General features: G+C 53.3%; 1 protein-coding gene across 2 annotated transcripts in view; it reads right to left on the reverse strand.

Moving 5' to 3' along the window:
* PCDH19 (protocadherin 19) overlaps positions 1-15,445 on the reverse strand; it is a 61,125-nt gene extending 45,680 nt beyond the window's left edge. For both annotated transcript variants that reach the window (XM_061359695.1, XM_061359694.1), the window contains exons 1-2: positions 13,279-15,445; positions 9,996-10,323 (exon numbers count right to left, since the gene is read on the reverse strand). In XM_061359695.1, the coding sequence (XP_061215679.1) occupies positions 9,996-10,323; positions 13,279-15,419 (2,469 nt within the window). In that variant the 5' untranslated portion in view covers positions 15,420-15,445. The remainder of the gene's footprint in view (positions 1-9,995; positions 10,324-13,278) is intronic.
* Between the last annotated feature and the right edge of the window lie 3,529 nt (positions 15,446-18,974).

Raw genomic sequence — 18,974 nt, forward strand, 5'->3', positions numbered from 1 at the left:
GCCTCAGAGCGATCTTCTGTAGCTCCAGGGCTATCTCCCCCAGCACCTTCCTGCACTCCTGATGAGGCCATGCTTTCACACACCTTCAGCCAGACCCAGCAAGTGCCGTTTTTCCTTTGCTGAGGTTTGTAGATGAAAACCAATCCATGGGATTCCCTATGGCTGCACCTATACAGAGGGGACAGGACCACAATGGCCCCACCACCAACACTGCAAAATCCTGCAAAACCCCAGGCAGAGAGGGCAGCAGGGCAGGGACAGAGACAACATACTCACAATTAATACAGAGACAGATGTCAGCTCCATGGAAATCTATGAAATCACCCTATTTAGAATAAATTCTGATTAAACACCACATATGGTCCTTATTGTCCATCCCCTGTTACCTATCACAAGAGGCGTCCGCATGCAAAGAGGGTTTTAATCTGCAAGTATTTGTCTGTTAGAGCCCTCTCCCCCCACCTCAACTTGCAATTATTCATATTGATTGACTTTAAGAGAGCACCATGCACATGCCTCGAGCTGCCACGCGTCGAGCAAACAAGGGAACAACGCCGGGCTCTGCTGTAATCATTACCAGGGCGAGCAATTGCCCTGTCACACATGGCAGGTTATGGCTTCAGACTGGAGGCAGCAAGGCCAGATGAACACTTAAAAGGTCGTTACAGTGTGAAGAGTGAGGATGTAGAAATGACGCCTCCTTTCTCAACCAATCTGTTCCCAGGGCATCACCTGGCTATGCAGAGATTTCATCTCATCAAGCCGAAGGAGCCACTGGAGGGAGGGACACAGGTTTGTGTCCTCTTTGCGGGCCAAAATAAGCTTTGATGAGGACATCTTTGATGTGGGGGGAGATGGATTTGAGGTCCTGAGAAGGATTTCGGTGCTGGACCACCAGCCCTGGTTGAGAGTACTTGCTAAAGGATGAGGTGCTTTCACCCACCCAATGAGAAATGAGGGAAACCTGATGCTGAGCAGAACCTTCCCCAGTTTTCCCAAGTGAAGTTTGCAGCTCAGTTCAATATGTTAGTGCCTAATGAAGGTTTCCCCCATCCTCTGCAGGGTATAATCATTCTCCTCCTAATGAGCATGTGCTAATGGCATATTAATGCTGACAACAACCAAGTGCAGAGAACAGGACATGAACATATTCCAAAATTCATTGGTTTTTTTCCCCCCTGAACAAAGGAATCCAAAGCAAGCCCCAGCCCAGTGGGATGCCCGTGGCTCCCACAGTGATGCTGCCAGCTCTGGTCCATGGGCTCACCACGGGATGCAGAGCCCATATGGGACCATGGCTTTGGTCTCTCATCAACCCAACCCCTGCAATTAATTGATGTACATGAAGGATCTCAGCCCATGTGTGGTACTTCCCTCCTCAAAGGGGACACAGCCACAGTGGGGGCTCCATAAGAAAGAAGAGGAACCACTTGCAAACGTCTGGAGAGGCATTCCACCAGGCAGACAGACAGGTTTGGATGCTGTTTCTAAGCCAACAGCCGCGTGGATTTGATTACTAAATGTCACTGAAGCTGGGCTCCTGCCAGAGCATCCAGATGTGAATCTGAATATGAAAAGTCTAGGAGGGAGCAGGTGACAAGAGTCGCAGGCACCGAGCCCCCATCTGGGTTTGCATGATCAAGTTTATGTGAGGCATGGAAAACAACACTCATAAGATGGGTGTTTGCCTGCTTTTTCACCTTTGTGAAGGCAAAACACTGAGAGCTCCCCAAAAGCAGCATCCCCCTGCCCATGGGTGTGCTACCAAGTGCTGCAGGGAGGTGTGGAAGCCTGATTCCCTAACTGTCCGACTCCCGTGTGCTCCCACCAGCACGTACATGTAGATGTCCAGATCGATAATCGATGCTCCAATCAATAACAGGGAATTTAGCTACATTATAAACCCAGTAAAATCAGCCAATACTGAGAAATGACTATTGAGTCCTGTGTTTTCTGTACTCACTTAGTCTAATAATGGTGAATGATATTTTCCAAGTACATTATTCAGCAATAAAACCGCCGAATTATTTGATCTCTTTCTAACCTTTATGATTCTAAGCACTCTTTTTGACCCAGATTGAATGAGGCAACATCTGCAGAGCCTTTCACAAAATTGTACTCGCCGTGCACTATTGTAGGTCCGCTGCCAAAGATAAATGTTATTATTTTAAAGCCATCATCCTCCTAATAGATGAGTGCACTGCATTAGCATAGCCTGCAGAGCTCGAGCAGAGGGTGAGAAAATGCCAGAGGGTTTTTGCTTAATGGAATTTTACATACCTGACTTAGGATGGGTTAATGCAATCCACCAACACCGGAGTTTTACAACCTGCCCTGTGGCATACACCTGCCATTACAAAAGATGGTTTAATCCGACAAGCTCCAGAGCGCCGGGAGAACCAGGAGGGATTCACGTCCTGATCTCTGGTGGCCAACGGGATGCCAAGACAAAGACCTCATGTACATGGCTCCAATGTACACTAGGCTACCTGCCCCAGACCTGCACAAGGAGCTGGGGGTGAGGAGAAGGGGTGGCTGGGGTCACCTGCAGCATGCTGAGGGCTTCCATCAGAGGGATGGAAGCACGACAGCTGTGATGTACATCACTGCAGCATTAGCAGTCGCGGCACTCCAGCCTTCACCAGCCTAACGAGAACTCAAGTAATTCCATGTTAATTCCAAGGCTAAGTACTAATCACTTGTCTGGCTGACATAAGCCATTACTTCACTCCAAATTGAGACTAGAAACTATAGGGAGACTTTGAAGCAGCAACACTGAGGTCTATTCTCTCTCAAACCCTCTGACGGGTGCCATGGGCATGCTTTGCCCACATAGGAAGAGCAAAATTGGGAACCATCAACATCATCAGCATCCCTTTGCTGAGCTCCCAGTGACGCTCTCCTGAGGATAATGAGGAGCATGGGGGACCCCAGGAGACCCTTATATTGCAGCCCTGCGAGGGTAGCACTGACTGCAGAGCACCCCATCCATCACTGAGTCAGAGCATACTCTAATTTAAATCATAATTACACTTATAAGTACACAGATTACAACTATTTATGCTACAAATAAGACCATCCCGTACTTTAATTAACAGAAAATGATTGGAACTCAACTATAGCCCCTACTGGGAACAATATCTAATCATTTATTGAAGCCAGGCTGTGCCTGGCCCCATAGGCAGCCTGGCAGGGAAGAGGGAAGGGGCAGGGATGGGGTCCCCTATCCAAGCCCTTGCATGGAAGTGGGAGCCACTGTTAGAGGGATGAGAGGTCTCCCAGGGGCGATGGACGGCTCATTGCTGAAGAGCCTCAGGATGGAGTCAGGCGGGCAGCTCTGCCATTGCCAGATGATGGGATTTTAGGGAAGATCCAAGCAGGGCACCCTCAGTGAGGGCAGGAGCCCAAGGACCCAAGAGGACACATGGCTGAGGAGCTTCTCTGGCTCAAAGCCCTCAGGAGGAGCTTCAGGACATGGCAGCTGGAAGATACAGCTCTATCCATGGAGAAAAGTGAGTGTGCATAAGGTTACTCAAAGGCTACATGCGCTTGGCTTTACAATGCCTTCGGATGCAGCATGAGCTTTATGCAAAGTGAACGACAGGGAGAAAGCACAGCACCCAAATAGCTCAATACAGCAGGAGTTCACTTGGAAACTCCCCTAAGAAAGGCCAGACGTAGCGTGCAAGACCATCCTCTTGATGTCATTGAAGAACCCTCAAAACTTACTACAAGTCTTGCCTAATTTAAGGGAAAATTCTTCTCTGCCATGTAAATTTAGCTGCAGGAGGGTTTTTTATAGACTCAGCGAGGAAGAGTTATGCATCAGAAATAGGCATCAGAAATTCAGATTTACTAAAAGGAGAACAAAAATGAGCCTCTCTGCTTTCAGCAAGTGAGCCATAAACCCCAATCCAGCAGCATAAAACCAACTCATATATATATATATGGTTATACAATGTATTATATTCTCGTTTATATAATTAAGTATAATATGGAATAATTCTAAACACACTTTTTATATGGTTATAAATATTTTGTGTATATTAGAGCATATTGTCTATAATATATATCATATACAGTATGCAATATATAACAATATAATCATATCCCTGTTGAGCATCCTAGGTCTTGCCATCAGAGGAGAAGGTTTTTACTGCTAAATACCACTTGGCTACTGCCACCACACCACACACCAGCCCCAGTTCCTCTAAGGACCCTTGCAGCAAACACCCTTGGTCCCACCTATCCAAGACCCCACTGCGGGCTGGAAAACCCTTGGAAAAGCCAAGGAGGTGCCAAGATAGGGTTGCAGCCCCGTATCACCCATAGAAAACATACACGGTTTAGTGGTGGACTTGGCAGTGTAGGTTTGGATGATCTTAAAGGTCTTTCCCAACCTAAATGATTTCATGAAGAGCCAAAGCACATTGAACCAAAGGTTTGCCCAAGACAGAGAGTGTGGCCATCAGTGAGAGATGTGGTTAAATAGGAATGGGAGCTGGCGTGTGTATCTCTGCTGCAAGGTATTCAAATGAGGTTTTCCACACAGATTGCTCGGAGCGATTACATTAGGAGATGTATAATTTGGTTAGGCTGACCTTGGCATGGAACAGAAAGCTGCTGATTTCCATAATGTCAGCATCCGATGCTCCGAGAGGTCAGGGAACATGCAGTGATACACAGAACTCTTTGGGAGTCGTTAAGCCGTGGGATTTGCTGGGAAGTGCCATTTCAGGGCACATTGGGAGTGAGTATGGAGAGCATCCAGATTGGTTTGGGGTGGGTCTGGTGCCTAGCAGGGTCTGCTGAGCTTTCCCTAGGGAGAGGATACCCAGTGGCTACATAAAGCTGAAAGCATCGCTCCTCTTAGGCAGGCTCCCAGAGGATGAATGCTACCGTTAGCTCCTAGACAGGGATACCCAGGTATGGGAATGCTGAGGCACGGATGGAGCCGTGACCTGTGCTTACCCAGTGCAGTGCACATCGCAGGCACAAAAAGTGCTGAGTTACAGTGACCTCCCAAGGAGAAAGCAAGACTGGCAACGCTGGCTGCAAAGTCAGCCTTCTGCCTAGCGGAGCATCAGCACTGATCATGCTTTAATTATTATCCCTGCTCAAAATAAGCCTCATTCCAAGAGCCCGGCATGCCTCAGCACAGCACACTTTCTCCGGGTTGGGAAACACCTCCTTTCCTTTCCCCCCTTCCCCTGCTCTATCCACAGTCTTACTCAGAAGCAAGCCAAATCCCTTCCAATTATGTATCGTGATGTCTCCCCAGTGTTACACTAAATCAAGGCCCTTCGTTTCTAAACAGCATGGTTTATAACAAATTGTCTGTTAGACCAGACAGAAAGTGATTTCCTCAAACCCAGCATATTAAAGTGAGTACATTCATTCTGGTTGTAACACACCAAATGTGATTACAACAGACACTTTGGGGGCTTTTTAAGGCTAGTGGAGAAGAGGAGGATAAGCTGGAGGGGAAGAAAGAATTGACAAGTAGAGAAATGACAGAGAGAGAGGAGCAGCCACGCTGATTTCATTCCTCTCAAAACAAAACTCTTTGTGTGCTGTAGAAATGTGCTTTAGTTAACACCACCAGATAGCCAGAGCAGAAACTGCCGCTGCTGCTGCCTGCAACAAAAATTGCTCTATTGTGCTTCGAAACCCATTTCCTATAGCGAGGAGAACGCTCTCCAGGTAGTAAAAAAGCACATCTGAAACCAACAGGGCCTTATCCTGCAACTGTTGCTGGCTCAAATAATCCTCACTGCCACCAGGAGCCCCAACGAAATCAGTGTGAGTGAGGATTACAGGGGACTGTATCAAGGTTGGGGGATTAGACTGGGATTATCACTAACACCAGTAATTCCCCATCTTACTGATGGTGGCCACCAGCTCAGGAGGTAGCAGATCCCCACGGACATTACCCCCATGGCCAGACCTGGGCCTAGGGCTTGTCACTATGTGGGGACCCAAAGGATTCCGCCTTGACCATCTCAAACCTACCAAAGCAGCACCAGAGCAAGGCCATGCCTTGTCCTCATTCTGTTTACAGTCTAAGGGCAGTGCTGCTGCTTACCTTCCCTGCTGCTGCCAGAGCAGAGCCATCTGGACCCCCAGAGAGCATCAATCCCGTACCTCCATGCTAATTCCACCTCTGGAATTCCCCCACCCGTTTCACACCCCCTTGTCTCTCCCATGCTGGGTCTTCCTGGGTTACTGTGGCCCCACGTGAGAGCAAGGGGCAGAGTGAGCTGTGGTACCCTGAGGGATGCTCCCTGTTCCTGGGAAGCACACGATGCATCAGCACCATTTCCCAAAGCGGCACAGATTTTGGATGTCAAACTGCCTCTGAAAGCCATTGCACACACGGAGTTCTCTTTTAAAACCACCAAGTCAAGACCCAGGCATGGAAGTGTTACCCAAGGGTGGCTGCTCGACATGCGAGTCGTGTCCCAGGCATCCTAAAAGGCTCGGCATTGAGACCACTTTCCACACCACCCCAATGCAACCTGCATTTTTAGCAAGGAAGCTGCCTAATGGCTCCTGTTCCTTTTGATTTTTAGTCTCCTGGTACAACTTCCAGTAATAAACATGCAAAACCTGACAACAAGCCCTTTTGGTTTCAAAGCTGACTTCTCCTCCGGCACAGCGGGAAGACAAAGGAAAGCCCTCGGCAGCAGCAGAGCTCTGACCGGCAATGCCCTCACAGCTCCGACATGTCCCACTCTCCCTCCTGCTAAACAAGTCCAAACACTAACGGGGCCCAAGCCTCCTGCTGTCAGCCACAATCACCAGAGCTGCTCATAACACTTTCTGCCATCACTGCCTAGAGCCGCGAGGATGCTCAAAGGCCACAGGCAGGCATCCCTGAGTGGTACCCAAGAGGCCAGAACCGCCCTCCCCCCCCGGGATGTCCCCCACTTCCTCCCGATGCACACTTGGCAGCCAAGCCCTGACCCAAAGGGAAAAGCTTATCAAGGATAATCCCAAACTTGTTTTGCAGCCCCTGTTTAACCCTTCCTGTATCATCAGGGGAAGAAAGGGAGCACCAAGGAGCACAGTTACCACCAGCATAGCACCACAAGCCCCGGGACCTGCCACCACGGCAGGGAGGAAACAGTTCCTGAAACTCCACAAACAACCCAGCCTCAGGGACTTGTATTTCAAGGTATAAGGCAAATAAGGCTCACATTAAAGACCAGCTACACTGCAAACCCGCTACTGCTTAGGACAGCATGTGTCTGCAGATGCTTACTCCCAGCCACAACCATCATAAGCTACATGACACCACCATTTACCTCGCTATTTTATCTTTTATCAACCAATACTTTGCCTTCCCATCAGGAAAAGTCACTCCTCGGTGAAGCAGTATCAGTATCTCCATGATGCTGACACCTCATAAGGGCTCCCTGGGGAAACGCCAGCAGCATCATCACCAGAGGCAATTCAAACCAGCCCAGACAAAGTCCCACTAGATGTACTGCAGGGGAAGGTTTGGCTCTGGAAACTCCGGGCTGGAATTGTATTTATTAAATCATCACCACCTGGAGGTGTACCAATAGCACATCATCACACTGCAATGCTTGCTAAGGCAGCGACAGGCTGCAGTGAGTCAGAAGCTGTAACGGTCCTCTGGACATGTGAAAGCATCTTTAATGGAATTTCTGTGTCACCCTGTGTGCCAGGACATGGCTGTCACCCCAGTCACCACTAATCCTCCTGCCCCTTAGGTAGAACCCACACCACCAGCGAGATAATTCTCCTTCCAATAGCTGGAAGCGTAACACTGGGACTCTGCCAGAAAACCATAGACGTTCCCACCCTAACCCAAACTTCCAAACAGCCTCCAGTTGGGATTTCTCCTCCCCGTGCCCTGGCCCTGCCCTTTTGTCCAAAAGCATCCCCAGGGAGCAAGCAGATCCCTGCCAGGACATGCTGCTCTCCCAGACAGCATCCACCCCAAGGCTGCTGTCTGTTAGCAGGACTGGAGAGCATCCGCTGCTGGAGGGCAGGTTCTAAGCTGACACTCCATAGCACCCGTTACAAAAGACAAATGTATTTCTCACAGTGCATGCCACCAGCACAAGAGATGGGGATGGAGCCACAATGCAAATCAAGAAGCATCCCAGCTCCCTCACATGAGGGTGCACAGGGCATGGGGATCTCCACACGCTACCAGACCCCAGCATCGAGGAGGGACATGGGCAGCGCTGCCTCCTGCCCTCTGCTGCCTGCTAACTTCATCAGCTGAGCTATGACATTCCCAGTGGTCCTTCCCTCATTCCCAGCACCATAGAGCGCTGCCAGCATGTGCTGCTGGCTAATGCCAGCGTGGGATGGGTTTTATGACTGCATTTTGTCTGTAGCAATGAATCACAGGCTGACAGGGTGCTCCATGGGAGCAAGGCACCAGCCAGAGATACACTTGAGACACCTCTCCAAAGGACACCGCTTGAGGAAGGCAGGAATTCCCCAGCATCCCAACAGTGATGGTCACTCACAGCTTGAGATGTGTCCCCCAGGCTGCTGGGTACCCTGAGCCCCTGCTGGCACTCAGTGAAGAGCACAGGCAAACGTGAGCATCAATAGACATCCCCTAATATATGAAGGGTGATGTTTCCCATCCCCAGCCTGCCTGGGGATGCTTCAGTAACAGCTCTTCTGCCTTATTTGACTACAGACAGGCGTATCCCAGACTGCTCCTATTCACACTTCGATGCAACATTCCTGCCTCTCCCACTGGGACATAGAATCAATCAGGCTGGAAAAGACCTTTCAGCTCATTCAGTCCAACCATTGCCCAGCACTGCCAAGGCCACCACTAAACCATGTCACTAAAGGCCACATCTACACAGTTTGTGAATGCTTCCAGGGACGGTGACTCCAGCACTGCCCTGGGCAGCCTGTTCCAGTGCCTGATTATCCTTCCCACTTGGGAGCAGAAGAGCCCACTCGAGCTCTATGGCTGGATACACGCAAGTAGAACATATTAGTGCTTATATCCAGGTCATATCCACTCTCAAAGCTCAAAGCTGCACCTCCACTTTGAGCAACGGACATTTGGGCTGAAGCATCCCAAAACTGGTCCAACACCCATACGTGACCTCTTGGGAGCTGGTTCTGCAGCCTCAGCAGAGGTTAAACACCAGGGTTCAATGAGCATATCGCCAATATACACAGAGCAGGATGAGAGAGGGCTGGCACAAGCCCTCTCCAGCAGCCCTGCAGGCTCCCAAAGAGGGCCATGCTCTGCTCTCCATAGCACAAGGATGAATGTGAAGCAGCTCCACTGTCTCCAGCAGCATCGTTTTGCATTTACACCAGCACACTGAACGCAAAACAGAGCGAGCCATAAATATTTCAGCTGCTTTTTCAGCTTTGTTATTCCGTTCAAAGCAGGAAACATGACAAACCTTTGATTGTTTTGCTTAATACCAAACAATAATTCAAAGAGAGACAAACAAGCAACATTAAATGATGCCTGTGATGTACAGAAAAGCCGATGAATTAGAAGAACCTGATGAGGATGGTGTGGATCCAAGCAGCACCTTTCCCTGCCTTTGGCATGCCTGCATGGTGAGGGGACAGCAGGGCCAGGCAGTGACAACGGGGCAGCCGCAACACAACCCATTGCCTCCAGAGCAACAACCACCAACACTACTTTCAACACACGCCTAAAAACCACCTGCGAAGGCAATGAGTGTCTCCTCCCTTGAGCATCTCCACACTCCAAACCCACTTGCAAAGCATCCACCACAGCCTGGCCTGGCCATGCCAGCACCCCTTGCCTGGGCATCTCTGAGGCTCTCTGCAGCGCTTGGAGGTGAAACATCCACCATGACCACATGTTGGGGCTACTCAGTCCCTTGCTCCAGAGCATCCAACACCCAAAGCTAGCATTGCCCATCGCTCAACACATCCTTTGGGCAGCACTTACACCAACAGCACAAACCTGCTCCCGATGCCCTAGTGGTACCCACACTCACCTCCGGCAGCGGCATCCCGTTGATGATGAGGTCGGGCTGCTGGGGGCTCTGCCCCGTGAAGGTGTGATGGTAGATGTGATTGGAGCCAGCGTTCCTGTTGTTCTGGTTCTCCACATTGAGGAAGGTGCTTTCGGAGCGGCGGCAGCCCAGCGGCAGGGTCTGCTGGTGGTAGTCGAAGTAGTTGAGGGATGAAGTGAGAGAGGAGCAGCTGACAACGTTCATTTTATCCGTCTCCTCCACGTCCCGCGGCACCAGGCGGATATCATTCTTGCTGATCTTCTTCTTCTTGCTTGATTTCTTCTGATGCCCATAGGAGTACTCTGCGATTCTGGGGGACAGAATGGAAATGAATTGCTGAGAGCATCCTGAACCTGCCCCGCTAAATACACATGCAGAAACCCAGAGGGCTTGGCCCCCATCTCCATGTAGGCTTCTTAGTCATGCACATTACGTCATGTTTCGGGTCTGGTAGCACGACACCATCTTTAGCTTATTTTCATATGTATGATGCTTTCAGGTCAAATATGGAAAGTAATGGGAAGGAAGAATATGCCTCTGGGGTTTTATCCTAGTGTTTGTGATTGCTGATATTTAGCTACTAGGAGTAAAGTCCAGCCTGCAGAGGAGAAAAATGGAGATGTTAAAATCAGTTTCCATGAACTGAAAAGGGTACCTGTATTCATTACCATGCAGACTAAGGATTCTAAACGGGATTTAATTTGGTCCCCACAATGCAAATTCAAAATGAATAGAGGATTTTTTTTCCCTAGTTCATTTTCCACAGCAGTAAATAAAGCAGACCCAGAAGCAGCCCGAGCTGGCAAGCTCGAGTCTCTCACACTCCAAAGGCTGTTTGTTTATTAATGCCTTACCCAATTTGCTGCTGTTTTGGCTATCTCCTGCTAATACCCGATAACCCAAAAGCTCTTCTCCAACCGCATCCTCTTCATCCCTCATCCCTGACATGCACACCCCTTTCTGCTGGGAGATGCTTTTTTGCCTCCTGGAAATTGGAGAGCAACAACCGTGTTTTGCAAAGAGAAATGATCCTTTTTGACCTTCTTTTTCTCTTTCCTCACTGCAAGCTTGTTTTTTCTCTTCCTTTCTTTCCCTCTTTCGCTTCTCACCTGCCAAAGGAACCGACTGATGAAGTGCCTTGTTTGCCTTCGCAAAGCACCAGAGGGAGAAAGTTACCCTTAAAACAGCAGCCGAGCAAATAACCATAAATACATGACCGCATCTCACAGGAACTGGGGATGCTCGGCTCAGAGTGCCTCCTTTCTCCAAATGCCAATGCCCCACAGATGGATTTGCACATGCACAGCACAGGGCAGGGCAGCTCTATGTTTCCCAGGGAAGCACATCAAACGCTACCCCCAGTCAGGAATGCACATCTGAAAGTGAGGACTTTGCTCTTCTCGTGGTTATGATAACAGCATTTAAAAATAAAGGGGGAAAATTCCCATAGCTGCAACAGAAATAATGGGATGAATAAATAACACAGTCTTATCTAGGAAGGCAAATATTGGACAAACCTTCTTGTTCCAGGAAGCTAATTGCCTGAGCATGAAAACGCCACCAAGTCGAACAGCTCTCATATAACCTGATGTGCCTCATAAGTTAACCCGTTTTATGCAGCCTCTCCAGCAGCTCTGCCGGGGAACCTCTCAGATAAGGCTCTGCAAAGCCCAAAGGCACACAGGCAGCGCGGGGAGAGGGTGCCCATGGTCACCATGAGCCTACCTGGTGCTTCTCCACCTCTGCAGCCGGCTTCTCCTGCTCAGATGCGCGCTGATAAGAGCCCGTGCATCACCCGGAGCGTGCAGATAAATCAGGGGAAGGCAGGGATTCCTGTTGTGCCACCAATCTATACGTTGCTGCCTCATCTAACAATGCTTGATGAAGCTTTGATTGTTCTGTTTGCCTCGATGTTTTAAGTTTGGCAAACGCGAGAGCCCAGTTATTTCCTGCAGGCATTCATTTTGCTGTCCCTTCTCTATTGACCAATTATTTAATTAAACTGCACTTCATTAATCCCAAAGCCATCACAGTGAACCCAGAGCTTATACCGATGTGTGAAGCTATTAGGGGCTACCCCCACGATGCGATTTTTATCCATTCAGCTCCTATTCTCATTGAACGGGCCAAGCTGGCAAGAAACCTGCTGGATGAGCTTTCACTTGAAGCCTGACATCCCATAATACAGCACAGACCGACCTTTATTTGCAATGATTTTTTTCCCCCATTGAGGGAAAAGGCTTTAAGCTGTGAAAACGGGGCATAAAACCCAAACTCTCCACCATTATTCCTGCTTAAATAAAAGTTTAAGGACCACACATCCCCCCCCCTCCCTGCACCGCAGAATTGCCGGGGGCCAGCGTTGCGTTTCCAAGGTAGAGCCAAATTAATTCCCATCCCTCCCCTCCGAACCGACTCGGAGCCCAAGGAATGGAGAAGTCATGGCTATTTCACTAGTAACAGGATTAAACCATTTATGAGGCATTGCAGCTGCTCTTTTATGGCATCTGATTGATATTCATGTGTGGTTAGCATTTGTCTCCTAACTTGTGTAACACAGAGAATAGTAAAAGAGAGACAATAATCGCCGGGCTGTTACATATTCAGGGGGATGGATTTCCCCTATCACCCTTTCAGCAGCACTGGGCACGGGGCTGACCTCCCCTCCGGCATTTCGGACCTAAGAGCATGCATCCAGCCAGGGCGAAATCCCTCCTCGGCCCCATTGCTCCCAGTCCAACCGGTCGTGCCGGGTGCCGGAGCAGAGGATCGGGGTGAAAAAGGGTGATTTGGGGCACTATTCCCTTCAGCTGGCCCCAGGAGGAGCCGCATCGGGTGCACAATGGCTCTTTTGAACAGCGAGCAAGGGCTCGGGGAAGGTCTGCAGTGGGGATGCTTCGGTGGTCGGGGGCTTCCCCCCCATTGTGAGCCATGGGAGAGGTGCTGGGAATGGGGGGCTGCCTGCGGGAACCAGCCATGCCGCTGGCAAAGTGTTGTCCTCCCGTTCCCTGCGACGGGGATGCTGCAACAGATTGTCAAGCTGCACGATTAAGTGGATCTGTTACTCGGCACGGATTTGTGCTCTCCTCCCAGGGAGCAATTCCTTAAAGCTTCGCAGGGAATTTTCCTAGAGGAACCTCACTTTTATCCCTAAAGGAAATCTATCCCCCTCCAGGCCCTCCCTTAAGGATACAGCAGCAAAGGGAAAAGTGAGCGTGGTGGCAAAAATCAAAGCAGGGTGCACAGAAGAAAACGAGGTCTTTACCTGCAGTTGTAGGTCCTGATTTCCTTGTTATCCCTTTTGCACTTGACTGCCACGAAGATCATGGTGACAAAAAGAATGGCTGCGATAGACCCCAGGGCAATAATGAAAATCAGGGAGAGGTTAACAGATCCTATGGACTCCTGGGCATCCAGGGCTGGAGACAGGTATATCAAAATCAAGGCGGAAGCCGACAGAGATGTTTTCCCATGGTCGTGAGCCACCACAATCAGCTCGTAGGCTGTCTTGGCATTCTCCCCAAAGGCTCTGGTGGTCCTTATCTCTCCATTGACCTGGTCTATCTCAAAAAACCCTCTGTCTCCTTCCACCATTTCATAGGAGAGTCTGCCATTTTCACCCTCGTCGTAGTCATCTGCCTTGACCACGGTGACCAGGTAGCCGACCCCTGCGTTCCTGGGGATGTACACCTCCGCCGTCCCATTGACCAGCGGTGGGGCTGTGATCACCGGGGTGTTGTCATTGACATCCAGGACAATCACCCTCACAGTGGCATTGCTCTGCAGAGAGGGGTTACCCCCGTCTTTTGCCAAGACCTTGAACTCAAAGGCCTTTGTCTGTTCGTGATTGAAGGACCTCAAAGCATAGATATCTCCAGAGTTGGGGTTGATGGAGACATAGGTGAAGACAGGCATGTCCCTGACTTGGGAGGGCACGATCTGGTAGGAGACACTGCCATTGAGGCCCAGGTCAGGGTCCCTGGCCGAGACCGAGAGGAGATAGGCCCCTGGGGTGTTGTTCTCCTGCACGATCACCTGGTAATAGGGCTTGGAGAAGTGGGGATGGTTGTCATTCTCATCGGTGATCTTGACAGTGAAGGACTTGGTGGCCTGCAGGGAGGGAACGCCGTTGTCCCTGGCCTGGATGGTGAGGTTGTACTGGTCCCTCTGCTCCCGGTCCAGCCGCCCATCCACCAGGATGGTGGAGAAGCTCTCGTACTCCTGGAGCCGGAAGGGCACGTTGCCCAGGAGCTTGCACTGCACGCGCCCGTTGGCCCCGGAGTCACGGTCCGAGACACGCACCAGGGCAATGACATACCCCGGTGGGGCGTTCTCGCTCACCTCCACCAGCTCGCTGTTGACAGAGAGCAGGTTGATGAGCGGCGGGTTGTCATTGGCATCCTGGACGCTGATGGTCACTTTGCAATGGGCGGGGATGGAGTTAGGCCCCAAGTCCTTGGCCTGCACGTCCAGCTCATAGACGTGACCCTCCTCATAGTCAATGGCACCGCTCACCGTGATGAGGCCGCTCTGCGGGTCGATCTGGAAGAGCTCCCGCGCCCTCTCGGAGACGTAGCTATGGAAAGAGTAGAGGACCTGGCCGTTGGTGCCCTCATCCGGGTCGGAGGCGTTGAGGCGGATAACCGGTGTGCCCGGCGGGGCGTTCTCAGGCACGCTGACGGTGTAGGCCGGCTCCTCGAAGAGCGGGTTGTTGTCATTGGAGTCAATGACGCGGATGCTGAGCTCCACCGTGCCGAAGTTGGGCGGGTCACCCCCGTCCAGCGCCGTGATCACGTAGCTGTAGTGGGACTGGGTCTCGCGGTCCAGGCTCTTCTCCACCACCAGCTCGGCAAAGCGGGACCCATCGCCCCGCGTCTTGGTCTCCAGCCCAAAGAGGTCATTGGGGGTGATCTCGTAGCTCTGCACACCAAAGCTGCCCGAGTCCGGGTCGTAGGCACTCTCCAGAGGCACCCGGGTGCCGGGGCTGGCCGTCTCTGAGATCTCCAGCTCAATCTGGTCAGTGGGGAAGCTGGGCGCGTTGTCGTTGAGGTCCTTGATCTCCAGCTTGATCACGCAGATCTCCATGGAGCTGGACATCACCTCCAGCGAGATGATGCACTTGGGGCTCTGCCGGCACAGCAGGTCCCGGTCGATCTTCTGCTTGGTCACCAGCAGCCCGGACCCGGGGCTGATGTCCACCAGATGGGGGGCCGAGTTGGAGACCACCCTGAAGGCAGCAGGCTGCCGGGGGTCCAGCACGAAACCGGCGTCCCGGGCGTCCTTGGCGACGTTGGCGATCACCGTGCCGGCCCGCTGCTCCTCCTCCACCGAGTACTTGAGGTTGACGAGGGCCCCGGCGCCGGCCCACAGCAAGGCGGCCCCCAGCAGCGCTGGGAGAGCCCCCATCGCCGCCGCGCCGCGCCCCGACGGCCGCCGGCCGCCCGCCTCAGGGCCCCGCCGCCCTCATGCGGGCAGCGCCCGCCGGGCTGCCCCGGCGGCGGGCGGGAGGGCGGGCGGGCGAGTGCGGGCACCGGAGCCGCGGTCCCCCGCGTCCACGCACCGCCGCCCGCTCAGGCACTCCGAGCCGGCAGCGCCGCGGAGGGGCCGGACATGGCGTGCTGGAGCGGGGCGCCGAGCACAGCCGAGCAGAGCCGAGCGGTGCCGAACCGAGCAGAACCGAACCGAACCGAGCGGAGCCGAGTAGTGCCGAGTGGTGCCGAGCCCGCTCCCGCCGGCGCTCGCTGCGGCGGCCGCTCGCCACTGCCCGCAGTCCGGAGCGCCGGCGGGCGGCGCGGGGGCGGGCGGCTGTGAGTGGCAGCCAATGGGCTCTCGGGGGCGGTGCCAGCGCGCCAAGCCGCAGCCAATGGGATGGCTCCGAGCCGCGCTGCCGGACGGCGGGGCGGGGCCAAGGCGGGACCCGCGGAGCGGAGCGGCCGGGAGCGGTGCGGGGCGGCCCCGCGGGGCCCAGCCCGCACCGGAGCCCCGGGGCTGCGGCAGCCGCTGCGTGCCCCCGGTCACCGATGGGTCCCTCTCCGGGGACCCCGCGGGGTCACCCCCAGCCCCGTTCAGTCGCTTCCCGCTCGGGAAGGAGTGAGCCCCACAAATGCGCCCCGGCTGCACGGGTTAGGTCCCACGGGGACCTGCGTGAGACCCGCGACTGCCGCGCTCTCCCGGGCGGCTGCAGCCTCGGCAGCGCTCGCTGCTCACTCCTGGTTACTGGGAAGCACCACGGTACCGGTTCCAGCCGCAATCACCCCTCCTTGCCTTACCTAGGGTCCCCGCCGTGTCACGCCAGCTCCCGGGCCAGCATTAAGGGGCACAGGGAAGGTGTCCCCGGGCCTGGAGGCGGGGCTGCCCCGGCGCTGGCGGCGCCCAGCCTGGAGCCTGCCGGCTGCACACCCTCACACACGCCGTTCTCCTCCCGGAGGCTCCAAGCTGGGGGGGGGGTGGGGGGGTGGCCGGGTGCCGGCGCGTCCCTGCGGCACACCGCCCCGGGAGCCCGCCGGTCGATAGCGGCGAGCCGGCGCCGCAGCGGGGAAAGCAGCGGGACGGGGGGTCCGGCCAGAGCTGCCGCGGCGCAGGCCCCATCGGGGCGGGGGGCGGTGGGCAGCGGGAGCCGGCGCCTCGCGGGTGCAGCTCCCCCCCTCGCCCCCCGGCGGTGTGAGCCCGCTCGTCCGCCTGTCCCCGCCCGGCCCCGGCCTGGCCGCGCCGTCGGGCCCCGCTGCGCCTTCCCAGGCACAACGGTGCCATCTAGCGGCCAATGTCGGGATGCGGAGCGGCAGGGACCGCACCACACCGCGGGAACCGGAAACCCGTCTGGTCCACACGGTGCATGGGGGGCTACGGGACACCCCATCCATGGACACCATTCCCTCGGGACAGCAGCCATCCATGGAGACCATCCCCCGGGAAATCCCCATCCATAGACACCATTCCCTTGGGACAACACCCATCCATGGAGACCATCCCCATCCATAGACACCATTCCCTCGGGACAACATCCATCCATGTTGTTTGGGCCATCCATGGAGACCATCCCCATCCATAGACACCATTCCCTCGGGACAACATCCATCCATGGAGACCATCCCCATCCATAGACACCATTCCCTCGGGACAACATCCATCCATGGAGACCATCCCCATCCATAGACACCATTCCCTCGGGACAGCAGCCATCCATGGAGACCATCCCCCGGGAAATCCCCATCCATAGACACCATTCCCTTGGGACAACACCCATCCATGGATACCATCCCGATCCACAGACACCATTCCCTCGGGACAACATCCATCCATGGAGACCATCCCCCGGGACATCCCCATCCATAGACACTATTCCCTTGGGACAACACCCATCCATTGATACCATCCCCATCCATAGACACCATTCCCTCGGGACGACATCCACCCATGGAGACCATCCCCCGGGACACCACCACCTCGAGGGACACCGTGCCCCGAGGGGATCCCCCACTTTCCTCCCTAGGGGATACAGGGTCCCCCTGCTCCCAGAGAAAGGCAGTGAGGCCCAAAGAAGAAAGAAAAGCCTTTACCATATTTTCCCCCCAGATAACAGCAGCGTGGATCACCATGACCTGGGAATGGGGCAGGCGGACGTGGCTGGAGCCTCTGCTCCCGCATCCTTGAAGTCTTCTTCGGAAACACTCTTTTTGATGACTCAAATCCATGTGGATTGAAAACCTGGCTGAAAGCTCATAAACAAAGGGTAATTAGAAACAGGGGGAGGTGTTTATGGGGTACTGCAGGGATCTAGGCTAGGCCTGCTCTCATTTAATACCCTCATTAATGACCTGGAAAGAGGGAGTAAACTACACATTAACGGATTCGGCAGAGGATGCTGCGGCTGGGAGGTGCTGTGAACTCCAACAAGCACACAAAATTAACACCAAAAGGGCCTGGTGAGACCAGAAACAGGGGCAGAAGGAGCCGTGCCCTAAACAGCTGCATGCAAATGGCACACAAATGGGTGCAAATGGGAGCAATGATGGGCAGCCTGGTGTTGATCCAAGAGCCCATGGAAGCACCGGGATGCTCAGGTGTGGCTGGAGCCCATCAGCACCGATGCATTGGCTGCAGTTCAGAGGGAAGCCACACAAAGGATCAAAGGCACAGAGAGACTGATATCCAAAGGCAGATTAAAAGGCTTAAACATATATACCGCTTGGTTAAGAGCTGGCCATGGGGAGACAAACTTAAGAGCCTTATGGAATGGAGTAAATAGGGAGGGAAGGAATTATTGTCGGGAGTACAAGGGGCATCACCACAAGGAATGACAGGAAATGAAGAAATGGAGCGTGTAGGGTGAATGTCACAGGGGGAAAAAATCCCCTCTGCTGACAGGGATTGAGACGTGGATCCCTGGAGGGAAAGAGTTCTGTGGCTGGAGATAGTTAAAACCAGACAGGATCAGGCTGAATAGAAAGGGATCAGCCCCTGGCAGGGGATGAGCAGAAGAGCGAGAGCTGGGCAGGGACGTACCTCCTTTTCCAGGGCTTCTTCCACTGAAATTTGTCTTTCTGTATCACAGACCTGCATTTTGTTCTCCTTTTCAAATACCTATTTCTGCTGCTGTAAAGGGAACCACTGGCACAATGGATGCTGTGCCCGATGGATGCTGTACCAGGCCCTGTGTAGCTTGAAAAGGACCTGAAATCAGACACATTTCATCACCATAGAGGTATGGAGGGGGATTAAGTGACTGGTACAAGGGTTCTGAGTGGGTCTATGGTGTACAAACCCTGTGTCAGTGTCCCTGGAGCACAAGGTCCCCTGCAGGTTTGGCTTCTGTAGAGCATCTCACAGAATGGTTTGGGTTGGAAGGGACCTTAAGGATCATCTAAATCAACTAGAACTTGTATCTCAATGGCCTTCTGCAGATGGTCTCCAGGTGACCAAGGAGATGCCAGGCTGCACAGCACCTCCAACCTTGGCTAACGC

This window comes from Neopsephotus bourkii, unplaced genomic scaffold, assembly GCF_033783945.1.
Source record: "Neopsephotus bourkii isolate Nb327-2 ecotype Australia unplaced genomic scaffold, CSIRO-AGI_Nbou_v1 NB_991, whole genome shotgun sequence".
NCBI lineage: Eukaryota > Metazoa > Chordata > Aves > Psittaciformes > Psittacidae > Neopsephotus > Neopsephotus bourkii.